The sequence below is a fragment of the Lagopus muta genome, chromosome 1, assembly GCF_023343835.1.
Source record: "Lagopus muta isolate bLagMut1 chromosome 1, bLagMut1 primary, whole genome shotgun sequence".
Taxonomy (NCBI): domain Eukaryota; kingdom Metazoa; phylum Chordata; class Aves; order Galliformes; family Phasianidae; genus Lagopus; species Lagopus muta.
In genome coordinates this window covers 21,913,695-21,928,027 of record NC_064433.1, presented here as the reverse complement: position 1 = coordinate 21,928,027, position 14,333 = coordinate 21,913,695, and the positions used below count along the sequence as shown (strand labels likewise).

The window sequence follows — 14,333 nt, the reverse complement described above, 5'->3', positions numbered from 1 at the left end:
CTGAATTTCCACACTAATTTGGCTAAATGTTTTGTTCTTTTTTTTTTTGGTCTATAGCAACACATAACTGGCTTCAACCAGCTTTAAGCAGATCTTCTGTAATTATTTAAAAAGACTCTACCTCATCTAAGTTGAAAAAAAACTGAGTTAGCTAGAAATAATTAAGTGCATATTCTTCATCTATAAGTTAAAGTTTATTTTTTATTATAATGGAATTATAAAGAGAGAGAAGGCTTAAGGATGAAGAATTCATGTGTTTCTTCTTTTATGTTGGAAGCCTTAATGCTTTATTATACTATGTCAATCTATAATTGCTTTTTCAAATGTGAAAAACACAAAAGTAAATGATTAAGATTCTTCCCCTATTTAATGATGCATGAGGGCATCTACCCTACAACCTCAACTTCAGTAAGTGGTATTATAAGCACTTTTCCAACATTTGGTTCACAGAAAAGCTCCCATTATAATGTTTCATTATATTTAACAATTTAAAGCACTTCATTAATCAGAAGCTGTGAAGTCAGTGGGGTTGCAGTGTTTAGTCTCCTCAGCATGGTGAACGAAAGAGAGCAGCTGCATGCCAGTAGAAGATGCAGCACTGCAAAATGCACTTGAAAAAAAGTGCAGTAGGTAAAAAGCAGAAACAAAGAAAATACAACCACAGATGCTTGCCAAAAAAAAATAAAACCTTTTCCAACTCTTTTTAAACCAAGGCTCGTTTCTGTATCACCTGAGAATCTACACCTTCAAGAAACTTTCTGAAGAGTCAACCATTTGTGCCGCCCATGTTACTTATGGTTGCTCTTGTAGTTCAGACTGCTTGTCTCTTCGTGGGACCAAAGATGCAAGAAGCTTAGATGCTATCTACAGCTGACAGCTCATACGGTGAAGCAGTCAAAAGCCCACGGTAGATGCAACTCTCTGAAAACGTGGAGGCAGTAGAGGAGGTTTGAGCAGCACCTCACAACGCATCCGTAAAAAGTGGCGTCAACAAAATGAACATCAGCTGGGAAGTAGCCATAAACCTCCCGTTGGCAATATTCATCTCTTCAGAATTCAGTCCAACTAGGAAAGTGTAAAACTGTCTTGCAGAAGTTTCAGAAGCAAACTTGCTAAAACCTGACATGGACAACACAAAGACCTGAAGGATGGGAAACATCATGAGATTCACAATTTGAGGGCTACCTTTCAGTCACCACAGTCTTCTAACCATTCCAGTTACAACAGAACAAGCAATGTCATGCTTACAAACACAAGCCGAAAAAATTAGCTGGCAGTCAGCACAAGGAGGGGTGACTTTGACCACAGCTCCCAAAACCACTAAAATTCATACATTCAAGACTCAAAGTAAGCTAAACCTGATTGTAGTCCCTTTATGACACTGGCATGAGAATTCTGTAAGCTTTCATGAGAAAACACGGAAGTAATTTCCTTGGTGAACAAGATCTGGTGGTGACACACCAACGGAGATATGCAGCACAGTCTATCAGTAGATAGAGCGAATCCCAGCTCTTCCCATCCTCCTCCGCTACAATTCTAAGGGAGTTCAGAAACAAGAAAGAACTCCCTGCTCCAACAGGAGATACCAGTGCACAGCACTTTAGGCCAGCACATCTCCTTGTCCTGATTCTCCAGATGAGAGCATCCACCATTCCCAGCATCTCAGTCTTCACAGGAACTGAGGAAGAAAGGAAATGCTCTCTCTGGAGGGAAGATGACTTCCTGATTCAAGAATGGAACTGGGACTGTGGAGGGGGATTCTGATGATTCTCCCAGAGAAACTAAGCTACCAAATGAGTTTTAAGGATGAGAAAGGTCTTGGAAAGAGACCCCTCAGATCTTGAAACAAGCTTCTGTTTTTTAATGGAAAACAATACTAAAGCTATTGCTCAAAAAGTGCTGCCTGACTAAACACCTATGTTGAAACTTGACCTAAGCACGTCGATTGTCATTATGCTTGTCAGAGACAAAGGGTGCATTTCCTCTCATCCTATAGCAATCATCTATAAGAGGCAAAAGAAATACACCATAAAAGGACCATTTCAGTCAGCCCTTTGACTGTGAATAGAACCTTGGTTGATGACATTTACATTTCACTTGCCCAGAATTAGATGACACAAACCAGTCTCTCAGTGCCAGCCCAACTCAGCCAGGCCTCAAGGGCAAAGCATCTGAGAGGGGTCACAAGATACGGCACTTGCCTTGTTGCAGGAAGGCAACTCGGTTATACCGCAGCAACTGAATAGTGAAACCATTCCATGTTTCAAACAGACTCTGTTTCAAGGTCTTAATTCTGTCTCCCAGCTTCAAGCTCTGAAACTGGAACAGAACAGGAACCAGGTGGAATAAATCTCTTTCATGCACTGGGGTTATTAACTGATAGCTAAGATAGCCCAAGGGATCTGTGGCTACTGACTAAACTGAACAGCTCTTCCTCATCAGATCAGAACAGGGACTTAGTCATCAGAGAGTTTTGCTTCCTTTCTCACTAATTCACTTTCTGCAAAGCCAATACCAGTCTGGAATCTTTTCCAATATATGCGTTTTTCACATTTATTTTTCTTTGCTTTAGGCAAGGAAAGAAGGAATGGATGAAACAAGAAGATGCTATGAAGCCAGTAACTGTCCAGCAGCAGAGGTATAGCTGTCAAGACAGAAATATCTCACAACCTCACAGTTTGGAAGCTTCATTGCATAAAATTAATTTAACCCATCAGAATGAGATCTTTTTTTTTCCTTCATTCTTGAGAATGTCATGCTTAAAGCTCATTTTCCTCATCAGCAGGAAAAAAAAAGCTCACTTAGCAAATGCAAATCTTTTATAGGAAATGATTGGTATTGATTTTCAAAAGTACTGAGTAATGTGAAATCTTTTCCCACACAATGAAAGCCTTTTACTTCTCATATTGAGTTTTCGGTTATCACTTGGGAGTGACCCTGTAATTGCTAGATCACTGAATATGGTGCCTACAGTTTAAGCAGAGGGGATCAGTCCTCTAAAGTATGGGTGCAAAACAGTTCACATCTTCCACAGTTCAAGCACACCAAAGATATGTAATACATACTAAGAAGAGGTTACATGCAAATCAGACAGACGAACCCTGAAAGGCACTTTCCATTTTGACTGTCCCAGCCCTGAACAGAAGTTGATAACTGTGAATGCACTGCAATAACTTAAAGTAATTGTATAAAAAATGCTTCCAAAAGTTTTATATGATATTAAGTTCACAGAATTAAGAAAAGTTTAAATTGCTTACTTTTAAAATGCAGAACATCTAAAATACATTGCTTTAATTATTTAAAAGTGCTTCAGTTGCTCAAACTAAGTCATTTCAATTTAGAAAGTCTTTTGAAATCTGCATAGTTTTAAAATTCAACAAACTTATAAAATTACTCTAAAAATTCCTTCTCTAGATACCAATTCTTTCATTAATTAAAAGTATTTTTCATTCTAATTGTTCTAAATGCAGTTTTCAGCTAAGAATGCCCATTGCCCATGCCTCTTTTGATTTCAAGAGTAAAAAGACATAATAACTGAATAATTTTTGTCATATCTTCATTAAAAGAAAAAATGCAGTATTTGAAAAATAAAAAAGAAAGCAAGGAGTTTGGAAGTCCAGAACTCTTACCCTCTCCTATCCACAAGAAATGCACATCACAAGAGTATCAGTGTGAGCTTCCCCATGCTGCTCGGTCTGATGTCTATGTGTTCTAGCCCTGGTCTTGAAAACTAAGCCTCTGGAAGTAGGCTTACTTTACAGGATGGATGATTGAGGGAAGTTTTGTTTTTCTTCAAGAGCATTAGCTTTTGCCCGTAGTCTGAAGGGACTATTCTGACTCCTAGCTAGAGGTTTAATACGCTATTTCCTTGCAAAAACACGTTATTTCTGATCAAACCCAGGACACCTTTGAGAAACATAACAAATTTTGGCTTTACAAAAAAGGATCATTTATGAAGTGCAGTCAAGTTCCCACTTACTCTTCTTTCGGGTGAGCTAAACAGACCTCAGAACCATTTAAAGCAGGTTTTCTAGGTATTCTTGAGCTACAAACAATTCATAGTGTTTGTAGCATTCCCTCCTGAAAACCCTCCATCTTCTCAAGATCCCGCCTGAGGGCTCACTGGAGATCTAGACAATCTCAGTAATTACTTTCCTGTTCCCAAACCCAAGAAAATCATAACTTCTGTATTTTCAACTGGCATTATCCTGAGCTTGAATTAAAAAACTAAACTAAGCGTTGTATTAGCAGCTCAGCTGTATTATCCACTGGATGAGACAATTTTCATTCAAAGTGGCTACTTTATGGGATACAGCACATCCCCCCTACGCCTCTCTTGAGAGTGAACTGCATTTTGTTTTCCTCAAGCCATTTAATTACATTAAAATGTGAATACTGCTTCAAGACAACCTGTACATCATACAAAACAGATAATGCAAGTAACTATTCTGCACTGCTACTTACTGTTAACATGATACGATGATCTGTACATGATGTACTGACTATCAGCAATGATGATGGAAACTTTGTGTTCCAGTTGTAAATATAAATATTGACTAAAGAAACCAGTTTCTTTAAAAATGACTAAATTAGCAGCCTTCAGTTAATTAAATACGTTCTATCTTTATTGACCTGAAAAAGCCCAATAATGCTTCACATAAAACTTACTATAAAACTATTAAAAAACTGTTAAACATTATAGTCACTAAAAATAACTTGTAAGGACAACTAAAGACATTGCAAACATATAGTCTCCTAGACCTTTTTTTTGCTCAGGGACACGATTTAGCAGAGGGTTCTTAGAGTTAGGGTAGTATGGTTAGGTCCTGATTGGACTCAATGATCTTTAAGGTCTTTTCCAACCTGAGTGATTCTATGATTCTATGATTTTAGTAGTTCTGTAATACAGCTATTGCATATGAAGACTCACGGAGTCATTTCTGGTCAAAACCTCATATAATACAGATTGCTTGCATGTGTAATCTTGAAAATCAGCTACATCATTCTTCTGTAAACATTCAGTTGTTAGATGACAACCACTTGACAGTTCTAGGCACTGAAGATTACTCACCCTTGAAGGTCTCACTGCAGTATAAATTACTGAAAAATGAATCCCTTGTTCCTGCAGATCCCTGGTCAGTCTTCCAATTATTTTATCTATAAATAGAAACATGTATAATTTAATAAATCCTGTATGCTGAGGAAGCTATAATCCTACAGTAGTCGGCAAAGTAATGAGCTAGATGTTTAAGCTTATTTAGTTTATTTATGTAATTTAGTTGCTAGTACCATTCATATGTCAATAGGTACAAATGGGATAAGACGTGTTCAGTGTCCTGAAAAATGAACAATCCAGTGAGACAATACAAAAACAAATACGTTAAAGATGTTCAGAAAAAAAGTAGATGTAGTTTTGAAGCTGACAAGTAAATACAAGAAAAATAATACCTGAAACACAGAAGTTTGAGAAATTCAATGCAAGAGAAGAATAAATCCAGCAAGAAATGAGAGCACAATGCATATCCTGCCAGTCAAATGACCAGTTAATAAATAAATAACTAATAAAGCTGAACTAGTACCAAGCTGTGAATTACAAAGCACACAGAACAACAGATCACTGAGAAGCAATCCTCAAAATAGCAGCAGTACTTAGCCTGGAACATGATATGTATAATATTTTTGCTTCAATGGATTTAAAGCCTGATTCTGTACTCTCAACAGAGTACAGAATGGAAAATTTTGCTGTTGACTACAGTGGATAGCAAGATAGAAATCACTGACATATTTCTGAAACAGGAAGGAAAATCAAATAAGGAAGAGAGGATCCTTCAGTGTGGTCCAAGAAACTGTGTAGAAAATTCACTTTTAGCTCTGAAATGACAGGTAGTTGTGACAAATACTTAGAATTAGTAAATGTTTTCAACTTGTATGCTGAAATATTAACATCTACTTATGATGAGGAACATAACAATTGTGATTCAAAAACTGATATTACAATTGCCATTAGGACTCAGAAAGAAATAAGCCAACAGACTGACACAGACTGTTCCTGTGCCATTCCACTACTCATCCACGTAATATTCTAGTGAATGGCTATTACACAGTCTGTACAAGCAGGTTTCTCAGACTACAACATTACACTTTACAGAAATTATATTTTATTTTCACATATTGGAAGTGAAGCTTATATTATTAGCCTTTTAAACCTCTTTAACTTATAGAATCACATAGACTGACAGAATCAATAACTGCAGGGTTTGGAAGAGTTTTATGGAGATCATCTAGTCCAACAAGCCACTAAAGTAGGTTCCCTAGAATAAGTCACACAGAAAAGCATCCAGGTAGGTTTTGAGTATCTCCAGAGAAACAGACTCCACAATCTTCCTGGACAGCTTGTTCCAGTGCTCTATCAGCCTCAAAGTGAAGAAGTTTTTCTCATGCTCAGATGTGCCCTTTGCGTCTTGTATTGTCTCTGAGCACCACTGCTGGCCCCATGCACTTGAATTCCGCTCTTCAGATATTTTTAAGTGTTGACAAGGTCCTCTCTGAGCTTTCTCTTTTTTAAACTAAACAGCTCCCCGTCACAAGTCACTCAGCTTCTTCTCATATGGGAGATGCTCCAGGCCCAACATCATCTTTGTCGCCCTCTGCTGGACTCACTCTAGTAGTTCCCCTTCTTTCTTGACCCAAGGAGACCAGAACTGAACACAGTACTCCAGATCTGGCTTCATCAAGACAGAGGAGAGGGGAGAATCACATCCGCTGACCTGCTGGCCACACTTTATTAATGCACTCCAAGATACCACTGGCCTTCTTGGCCATAAGAGCATTCTGCTGGCTCATGGAAAACCTGTTGTCCCCCAGTACACTCAGGCCGTTCTCCGCTGAGCTACTTTTCAATAGGTCAGCCCCTAAACTGTACTGATGCATGGCGGTTATTCCTCCCCAGGTGTAGGACTCTACACTTGCCCATGTTGAACCTTATCAGGCTCCTCTCAACCGAACTCTCCAGCCTGTTCAAGAATCACTGACTGGTTGCATAGCCTTCTTGTGTGTTAACCACTCATCCTGGATTTGTGTCATCAGTAAACCTTCTAAGGGTGCACTCTATCCCTTCATTCAGCCATCAGTGAAGAAACTGAACAAGATGGGAACGAGTACTGACTCCTAGGGAACACCTCCAGCTACAAGCCTCTAACTGGAAATCATGCCACTGATCACAACCATCTCAGTTGTGAATATGGCTTCCTGACTGAGTAAAATGCCTAGCTTTTGTGAAAATATAAGTATTACTTTTTATGTAAGGTTGCATAACAGCTTGTTTGCAAGCTGATTTCCTCATGTCAGTCAAGAATCATAGCTGTGTAAAGTTTCCTTCTAAAAAATTATCAATAAAAACATCTACTATTAAATAAGAAACAGACTTGGTCAGAAAATCAAATGGCTAATAAACTACTAGTGAAATTATACTGGGTATAGTTGTCCAAGGAATTACGTAATGTAGATTAGTATGCAAATCTACATGCACTGAGAGTAGCTCATCAGAAATTCTCAGCAGCCTCAGCCAGAACTTACAGGAAGAAAAATACTGCATTGAAAAATGCACAGATTGTGGGGGTTTTTTCTTCCATTAAAACAACTGATTGCCTTATGAAATAACACACTATTTACATTTTGCTTCACTAAGGAGCTACATGTAACTATAGTTACTGCTAAAATCTACAGCTTTGGCCTTTGGGAAGATTCTAGAGGAAATTTCTTCATTCATTCATAGTAAAATTGAAATAGATCTTTCTTTGTATGTGATAAGATTCTCTCGAGCCAGATACCTTGCTAATGAAGTGTTTGCAGATCTCCCAGAAAAATGGTCAAGATTTGTCCATTCTATCTTGAAGTACTGAAACTGTTTGCCTACACAGGAACATTAGTTAATCCAGCCTCCTTCTGTAGTGGAAAAAGAGGCATCTCCAGATGGTGATATTAATGTTAGAGGGATTTTAGAGTGGCATTATTGCTGGTATTTTAGTCAGTATGAATGAAAGAAACACTGTGTAGGTCTATGAATGTGAAACAGTTTGTCCAGAATAACTCTCTGCAGTTAGCTTAATTGCATGCTATGCTCTGGTGGAAGGATTAAAACTTTCCGTCTCATTGAAGGCATGTCCCCTGAATTTCAGCAGGGACTGCAGGATTAGTGCTGTTATTAATTTCTAATCTACTTTACTTTCGTTGCATGCTTTTATACATGGATGGAAAGGATAGAGGAACTGAGAAGCAATGTTCTGGAAGGAGAAAAGGAAAAAGAAATAAAGAATATACACTACAGGTAAGAGAGAAAGAAAAGAATAGAGCAAGATGGACGGGGAATGGGAGAGGAGAGAGTGGAAAAAGGGATAAACTGAGAATCAGAGCAGAAAGAAGAATACACACAAAAGAATTAAAGAGCCTCATCTTACACACAGAGTCACAAGCAGCTTTGACATTAATTCTGAGGTACACTGCACACAACAGGTAAGACTGATAAGGCATAGTTCAACCTTCTCCTGTGCAGAGAAATATTTAGGAGAACTGGCAAAACCTGAGTAACAATCTCAAACTATTTCATGCAAATGAAAGAAAGAAATACTGAAAAGCAGCACACACACACACAAAAAAAAAAAAAAGCAAAAAGAGAGAAGAAATGTACAGCCTGGATGACAAAGGAGGATCCATTCTCTAAAGACCTTGTTACAATAAAAAAAAAAAAGAGAGAGGAAGAAATAGTATTTCTAGCAACTGTTTTATAGAAATTACCCAATATCTGTCTATCTAGGCATGTATGAAGGGAGAGACTGGAAATAATTCTGAATCTGCAGAAGTTTAAGCAGGTTTGAATTCTGAATTCCAGTTAGGATTTTGTAATGAGTCTCATTTTAACGACGTGCTAAAACTCCTGCTTATTCTAGCTTCTAGAGTGCTCAGAACCGCACACTTCCTTTGGGCAGAATCTGAGCACATTTGCTCTGTCTGACAGAGATTTCTGTCTGCAGTGAGTAAAACAGCAGGAGAGATTTCTCTGATGTCTTATTACAGCAGATTTTAAAACCCTCTACAGCAGAAAGGAATTAAGTTGATGTGACAAACATAAGAGTCTTTGTGAACTTCTAGGCAGCATAATAGAGATCTGTCCTCATTTACTATGGGTTTACAGTTAATACTGTTCAAAAATTACAAGCAGCATTGTACTGGTTAACAATTCTCTTGTCACCTTACAGGTATGTGACACACAGTATTTTTGGTTGCTTATCCAGATAGTGCTAGCAGCACTCACTCCATGACAAACACCAATAACTCACGGCCTTGCAAGCCCTTACGACCTTGACAGATGTCCTGGCAACAGTATTCTGCAAATGGCTATGCTCCTGCTGCAGCAAGTGCTTGGACACCCACACCTGCCTGACCACATGATTTGGGACCCTCCTCTGGCAGTTTTGCAGTGACCCACTCGAGTCTGTCCTTTCCACTGCATAGACTTCAAGTAGGATAACTTTAAGGAACTGCAGCTCAGCTTGCATGTGATTTAAAACTTACAGCTGATGATATCTGCAGGTTCTACTCAGCAAGTGTTCAATGGCCAATTTGGCAGATGTGCCAGGACATGAGAATTCAGCCCACACTATCACTTTTCTAGAGCATAACTGCAACTGAACACAGTGTGAAGATTTTGCACTTGGTCATATGAAGCAGCACATCTTCCACAATCCACACACCTTCTTCCTGATAGCAGGTAATTGAAACTAACCACAAAGCTGGTATAGCCTGTTCCTGAGTCATTCCAAAGGTCTCCCATTAACTTTACTGTTCCAACACAAAAGCAGCCTGAAGCAGGATCTGGGAGGCCTGTTCTTGCGCTTGTGCAGCTGATGAAAAAAATGTCCCATAAAAAAGAAGGTAATGTTTAGCCAAGGCTGACATTAAGCCAAAGCTTTTGGAGACAAGAAGGAAGAACTGAACAGTAATGGTTTTAAACTGAAAGAGGGTAGATTTAAAATATTTTAAAGACATTCTTTACTCAGAGGCTGGTGATGCACAGAAATAGGTTGTCCAGAGAAGCTGTGCGTGCCTCATCCCTGGCATGTGTTCAGTGCTGGGTTGGATGGGCCCCTGAGCAGCCTGATCTGGTGGGAGGTGCCATGCCCATTGCAGGGATTTGGGATGCCTACGGCAGAGGTGAATCATCACCACATTTCGGGGCACAGAGATGTATCCATTTCAGTGGATTCTGAATTACTCAGTACTTCAACAGGATGATAATTGGCTGCTTATAGGTATGTAGATGGCAGAGAAAGCTTTAAACAGTATTACAACAAAATCTGGAAAAAACAGGAAATACAATCTGTTCAAGCAAAAACAGACTTAAGTGGTGAAATGTTTGCTACGTCCTGGCTATATTGCTTACCATTTTCAGCAATTGCTTCCAGGGTGGAAATCTCATTTAAATCACTACAAAGAAGTGGGAGAAAGATAATTAAATTTTTTTGCTATACAACAGTGTGAATCAGAAATGTATACAGGTACATACTAATCAGCATGTCACTTTCAGCAGACTACAATATTTTTTCATCTTTTTCTCATCTCCTCCTTATGAACTTCTCCTTCTGCAAAGCAGTTCATACGAGGACCACATCTTTAGCTGATTCCTCCAAAACCTCAGACTTCCTTATCTGCAGAGAAGACAGATTACTGATCTTCTTTTGACCATTCTCTCCCCAGATTTCCTTGCATTTGATGGTTGTTAACCTAGATCAGCTCCATGACCCACACCCTGTGACCAGGAGTGCTCTACACCAGTCAACCCCCAGCAGTGTAAAAGCCCTGCAGGTAACAGTCAGGCACTAGCATTCACCTGAAGGGACAGACTGCCTCCATTAGGCAGCAGTTGTTACAGGTCAGGAAACAGGAAGCTCTATAGGCTTCCTATTCCTTTAAGATTGATGAAAACTAGTCTCATTATTCATATTAAATTCTAGGATGCTTGGATGTTTATTTGTTTATCTTTCCTGCCAGTTCTTTGACCCCTGAAATGTCTTCTAGCAATTAATTCAGCAGGTTAATCACATGATGCATAAAATAATTCAGCTTTTCTGCTTAAAGTATGCTGCCATTTAGTTTATTAGTTGTCCCTTTGTTCTCATATAATGAAGCAGACAAAACAGTAATGCCTGACTGACTTTCTCAATGTAATTCAGTTATTATACCTCATCAGAGGACATTAAAAAACACTGAATTCACATTTGCTGGAAAAATAACTTTGTTAACTCTGTAAACTACTCTTTGGATTTTTACATTTCCTGAATACAACAGATATTTTCAAAAAGCAGTAAAAATCTTGCATACATTTGGGTGAATGTGTTTGTGACAAGGTCCTACCTGGTAAGTGGTTGTAGCTGAATTACAAGTAAGTTTGGTTTAGATGTATTCACTTCCAGCTGAGAGATATCAAGATTTGTCAAGTTTTGCAAATTCCAATCTCCTGATTCCTGAAGAAAGCTCAAGAGATCCCTGGTAGCCTTGCAGTCAACAGCAGGCAAAACTAAAGATGAAGGAGAAGACTGAAGAATTTCCTGTAACAAATTTATGGACAGTTTACTTAATAAGTTAATACTAATCACAAACTATTTCTTTTCTCTATCCTTCATTTAATACTCAAAGTGAGAAAACAGTGTGGTAACACTAGGTGAGCTCTCACCAGTCTGATGCTGGTTGCAGGCTGCTCCTGGAAAGGTGTAGTGAACTGACATCTCCATCACTCTTATTCCTGCACTATTTTGGAGCAAGCTTAAGACACACCGTGACCTCAAAATCTTACTGTCCTTTCCATGAGTGTAATGGAAAAGGAGAGGCAGCTGGTGTAGAAGTTCTCAAGCTGAAGAAGAAGGTAGAGAGTGTACTGGAGAATATGAGGCAAAAAGATGAGGCATCAGAGGGCCATCACACAGGAACTAAATGGTCTCTTAGGTGAAAAATAGCGATGTTGGAAACTTAACATTCCATCAGCTCTAGTTAGTAGGGAGTCATACTTCACTTACCAAATTACCTTCCTTTGTGTACATGCTAGTGGTGTAGCACGCAGTACAGATAAATATCTGATTTGTAACTATTAATTAGATAAATCTGCATATTTTAGAATCTACACAAGAATTGTCACCATGATCTCTAAGAGAGCAAACCTTAAGCATCCAAGGAGCTAGTTCACATTGTGCCTGGGGGATCTGCTTGAGAGGGTTTATGGATCCAGGACAGCTGGCTGCTTTTCAAGAAACACTTCTTAAAAGCCCACAAGCATGTAATCTCATTGTATCACAAGTCAAGAAAGCAGAGCAGAAGACTGGCTTAGCGAAACAAGGAACTCTGCCTGAAACGACTTTGAGTACTGTGTCCAGGCCTGGGCCCCCAGCACAAGAAAGGTACAGAGCTCTTGGAACAGGCTCAGAGGAGGGCCACTAAGATGATCAGAGGGCTGGAGCACCTCTCCTATGAAGAAATGCTGAGGGAAGTGGGCTTGTTTAGGTTGGAGAAGGGAAGGCTCCAGGGTGATCTCACTGTGGCCTTCCAGTACTTGAAGGGAGCAGATAAACAGGAGGGGGAACGGCTGTTTACGAGGGTGAATAGTGATAAGTCAATGGGAGAATGGTTTAAAGCTGAGACAGGGGAGGTTTAGGTCAGATATTAAGAGGAAGTTTTTCACACATTGGTGACGCACTGGAACAGGTTGCCCAAGGAGGTTGTGGATGCCCCATCCCTGGAGGCATTCAAGGCCAGGCTGGATGTGGCTCTGGGCAGCCTGGTCTGCTGGTTGGCGACCATGCCCACAGCCAGGGGGCTGAAACTAGATGATCTTTGAGGTCCATTTCAACCTAGGCCATCCTGTATTTCTATGATTCTACGAACTAGGTCTGAACAAGAAAATGTATGACCTCTGAAAGTAAGGTCAGCTTCACAGAGAGAGTACAGCTCACATTTGCAGGGGGAAAACAAGAAAAAACAAAGCTCAGCTTCAGTTGACACTGCCACTGTGGAGGCAGACAAATTAGGCTTTTTCAAGTATCCCAACAGAAACTGGAGGTCAAAGGAAAACACTGGACTGATTCTTGGACCTGATGGTCACCTAAGAACGAGAAGGAGAACGAGGAGGCATTTAATGCCTTTTTCCGCTTCAGTATTTAACAGTAACAACAAATCTTGGGCTGCCCAGACCTCAGAGTTGGAACACTGTGACCTGAGATAATAAGCCCGGAAAAGTTATGGGGAGAATTAACCTGGGGGTTAAAGAAAGGCAACTACAGAACAAAGCTACTACCTGCATGGGTTCAGGAAAGGAAAGTCCTGCCCTCTATGGCAAGGTTATCTTTCTGGTGATGGTGTTCATGGACACAATACTTTCCTAGATTTTAGGAAAGCCTTTGATACTATCCTTCATGGCATTCTTCTGCCTATTGCCCAACTGTGAGATAAGCAGGTTTGCACTACGCTGGTGATGAACTGTTCCAATGGCAATGCTCAGTGTGCTGCAGTGAATGGGCTGGCAGGTGGTCACTAGTGGTATACCCCAGGTCTCAATTCCAGGGCCAGTTCTGTTCAATATTTTTATCAATGGTGTGGACGCAGGAGTAGAATGCATTCTCAGTGTGTTTTCTGATGGCACTGAACTAGGAGGTGCTGTCGGCTCCCTGGAGGGACAAGAGGCCTTGTAGAGGGATCTGACAGATTGAAGCACTGAGCGATCAGCAGTGATATGAAGTTATTTCATCAAAGGAAAAATGTCAGATTCTGCACATGGAACAGAGCAGGACTCAGCAGGAAGGGATCTAGGGATGCTGATGACAGCAGATTCAGCAAGAGCCTGCAGTGTGCCAACAGCCAAGAGGACAAAACACATTTTGGGAAGCATTAAACGGCATATCCAACTGGTCCAAAGAGACTATTCTCCCACTATATTTAGTGTTGGTGTTACTTCACCTTAAATACTGTGTGCAGTTCTGGGCTGCACAATCTAGAAAAGGCATTAAGGTCCTTGAAATTATCTAGAGGTGTGCAACAAAGCAGGTGACAGGGCTGGAAGGCATGTCCAATGAGAAGAGAGGCTGAGGACACCTGGGCTGTCTAGACTGGAGAAGAGGAGGCCAACAGGCGACCTCACTGCTCTCTGCAGCTCCCTGAGGAAGGGAACCGGAGAGGGTGGTGCCAAGTTCTGCCTCTGGGATCCAATGATAGGATGCACGGGAACAGAACAAAGATGCACCAGGGGAGATTCAGACACGACAGTATGAAAAATTTCCTCACGTTAGAAACTG

The 14,333-nt window shown here is 40.1% G+C and overlaps 1 protein-coding gene across 1 annotated transcript in view; it reads right to left on the bottom strand.

Moving 5' to 3' along the window:
• The window catches only part of LOC125690948 (V-type proton ATPase subunit S1-like), a 53,004-nt gene that overhangs the window by 27,428 nt on the left and 11,243 nt on the right, over positions 1 to 14,333 (bottom strand). Inside the window, exons 4-6 of the mRNA XM_048939799.1 lie at positions 11,410 to 11,603; positions 10,439 to 10,482; positions 5,072 to 5,157 (exon numbers count right to left, since the gene is read on the bottom strand). Of these exons, the coding sequence (XP_048795756.1) occupies positions 5,072 to 5,157; positions 10,439 to 10,482; positions 11,410 to 11,603 (324 nt within the window). The remainder of the gene's footprint in view (positions 1 to 5,071; positions 5,158 to 10,438; positions 10,483 to 11,409; positions 11,604 to 14,333) is intronic.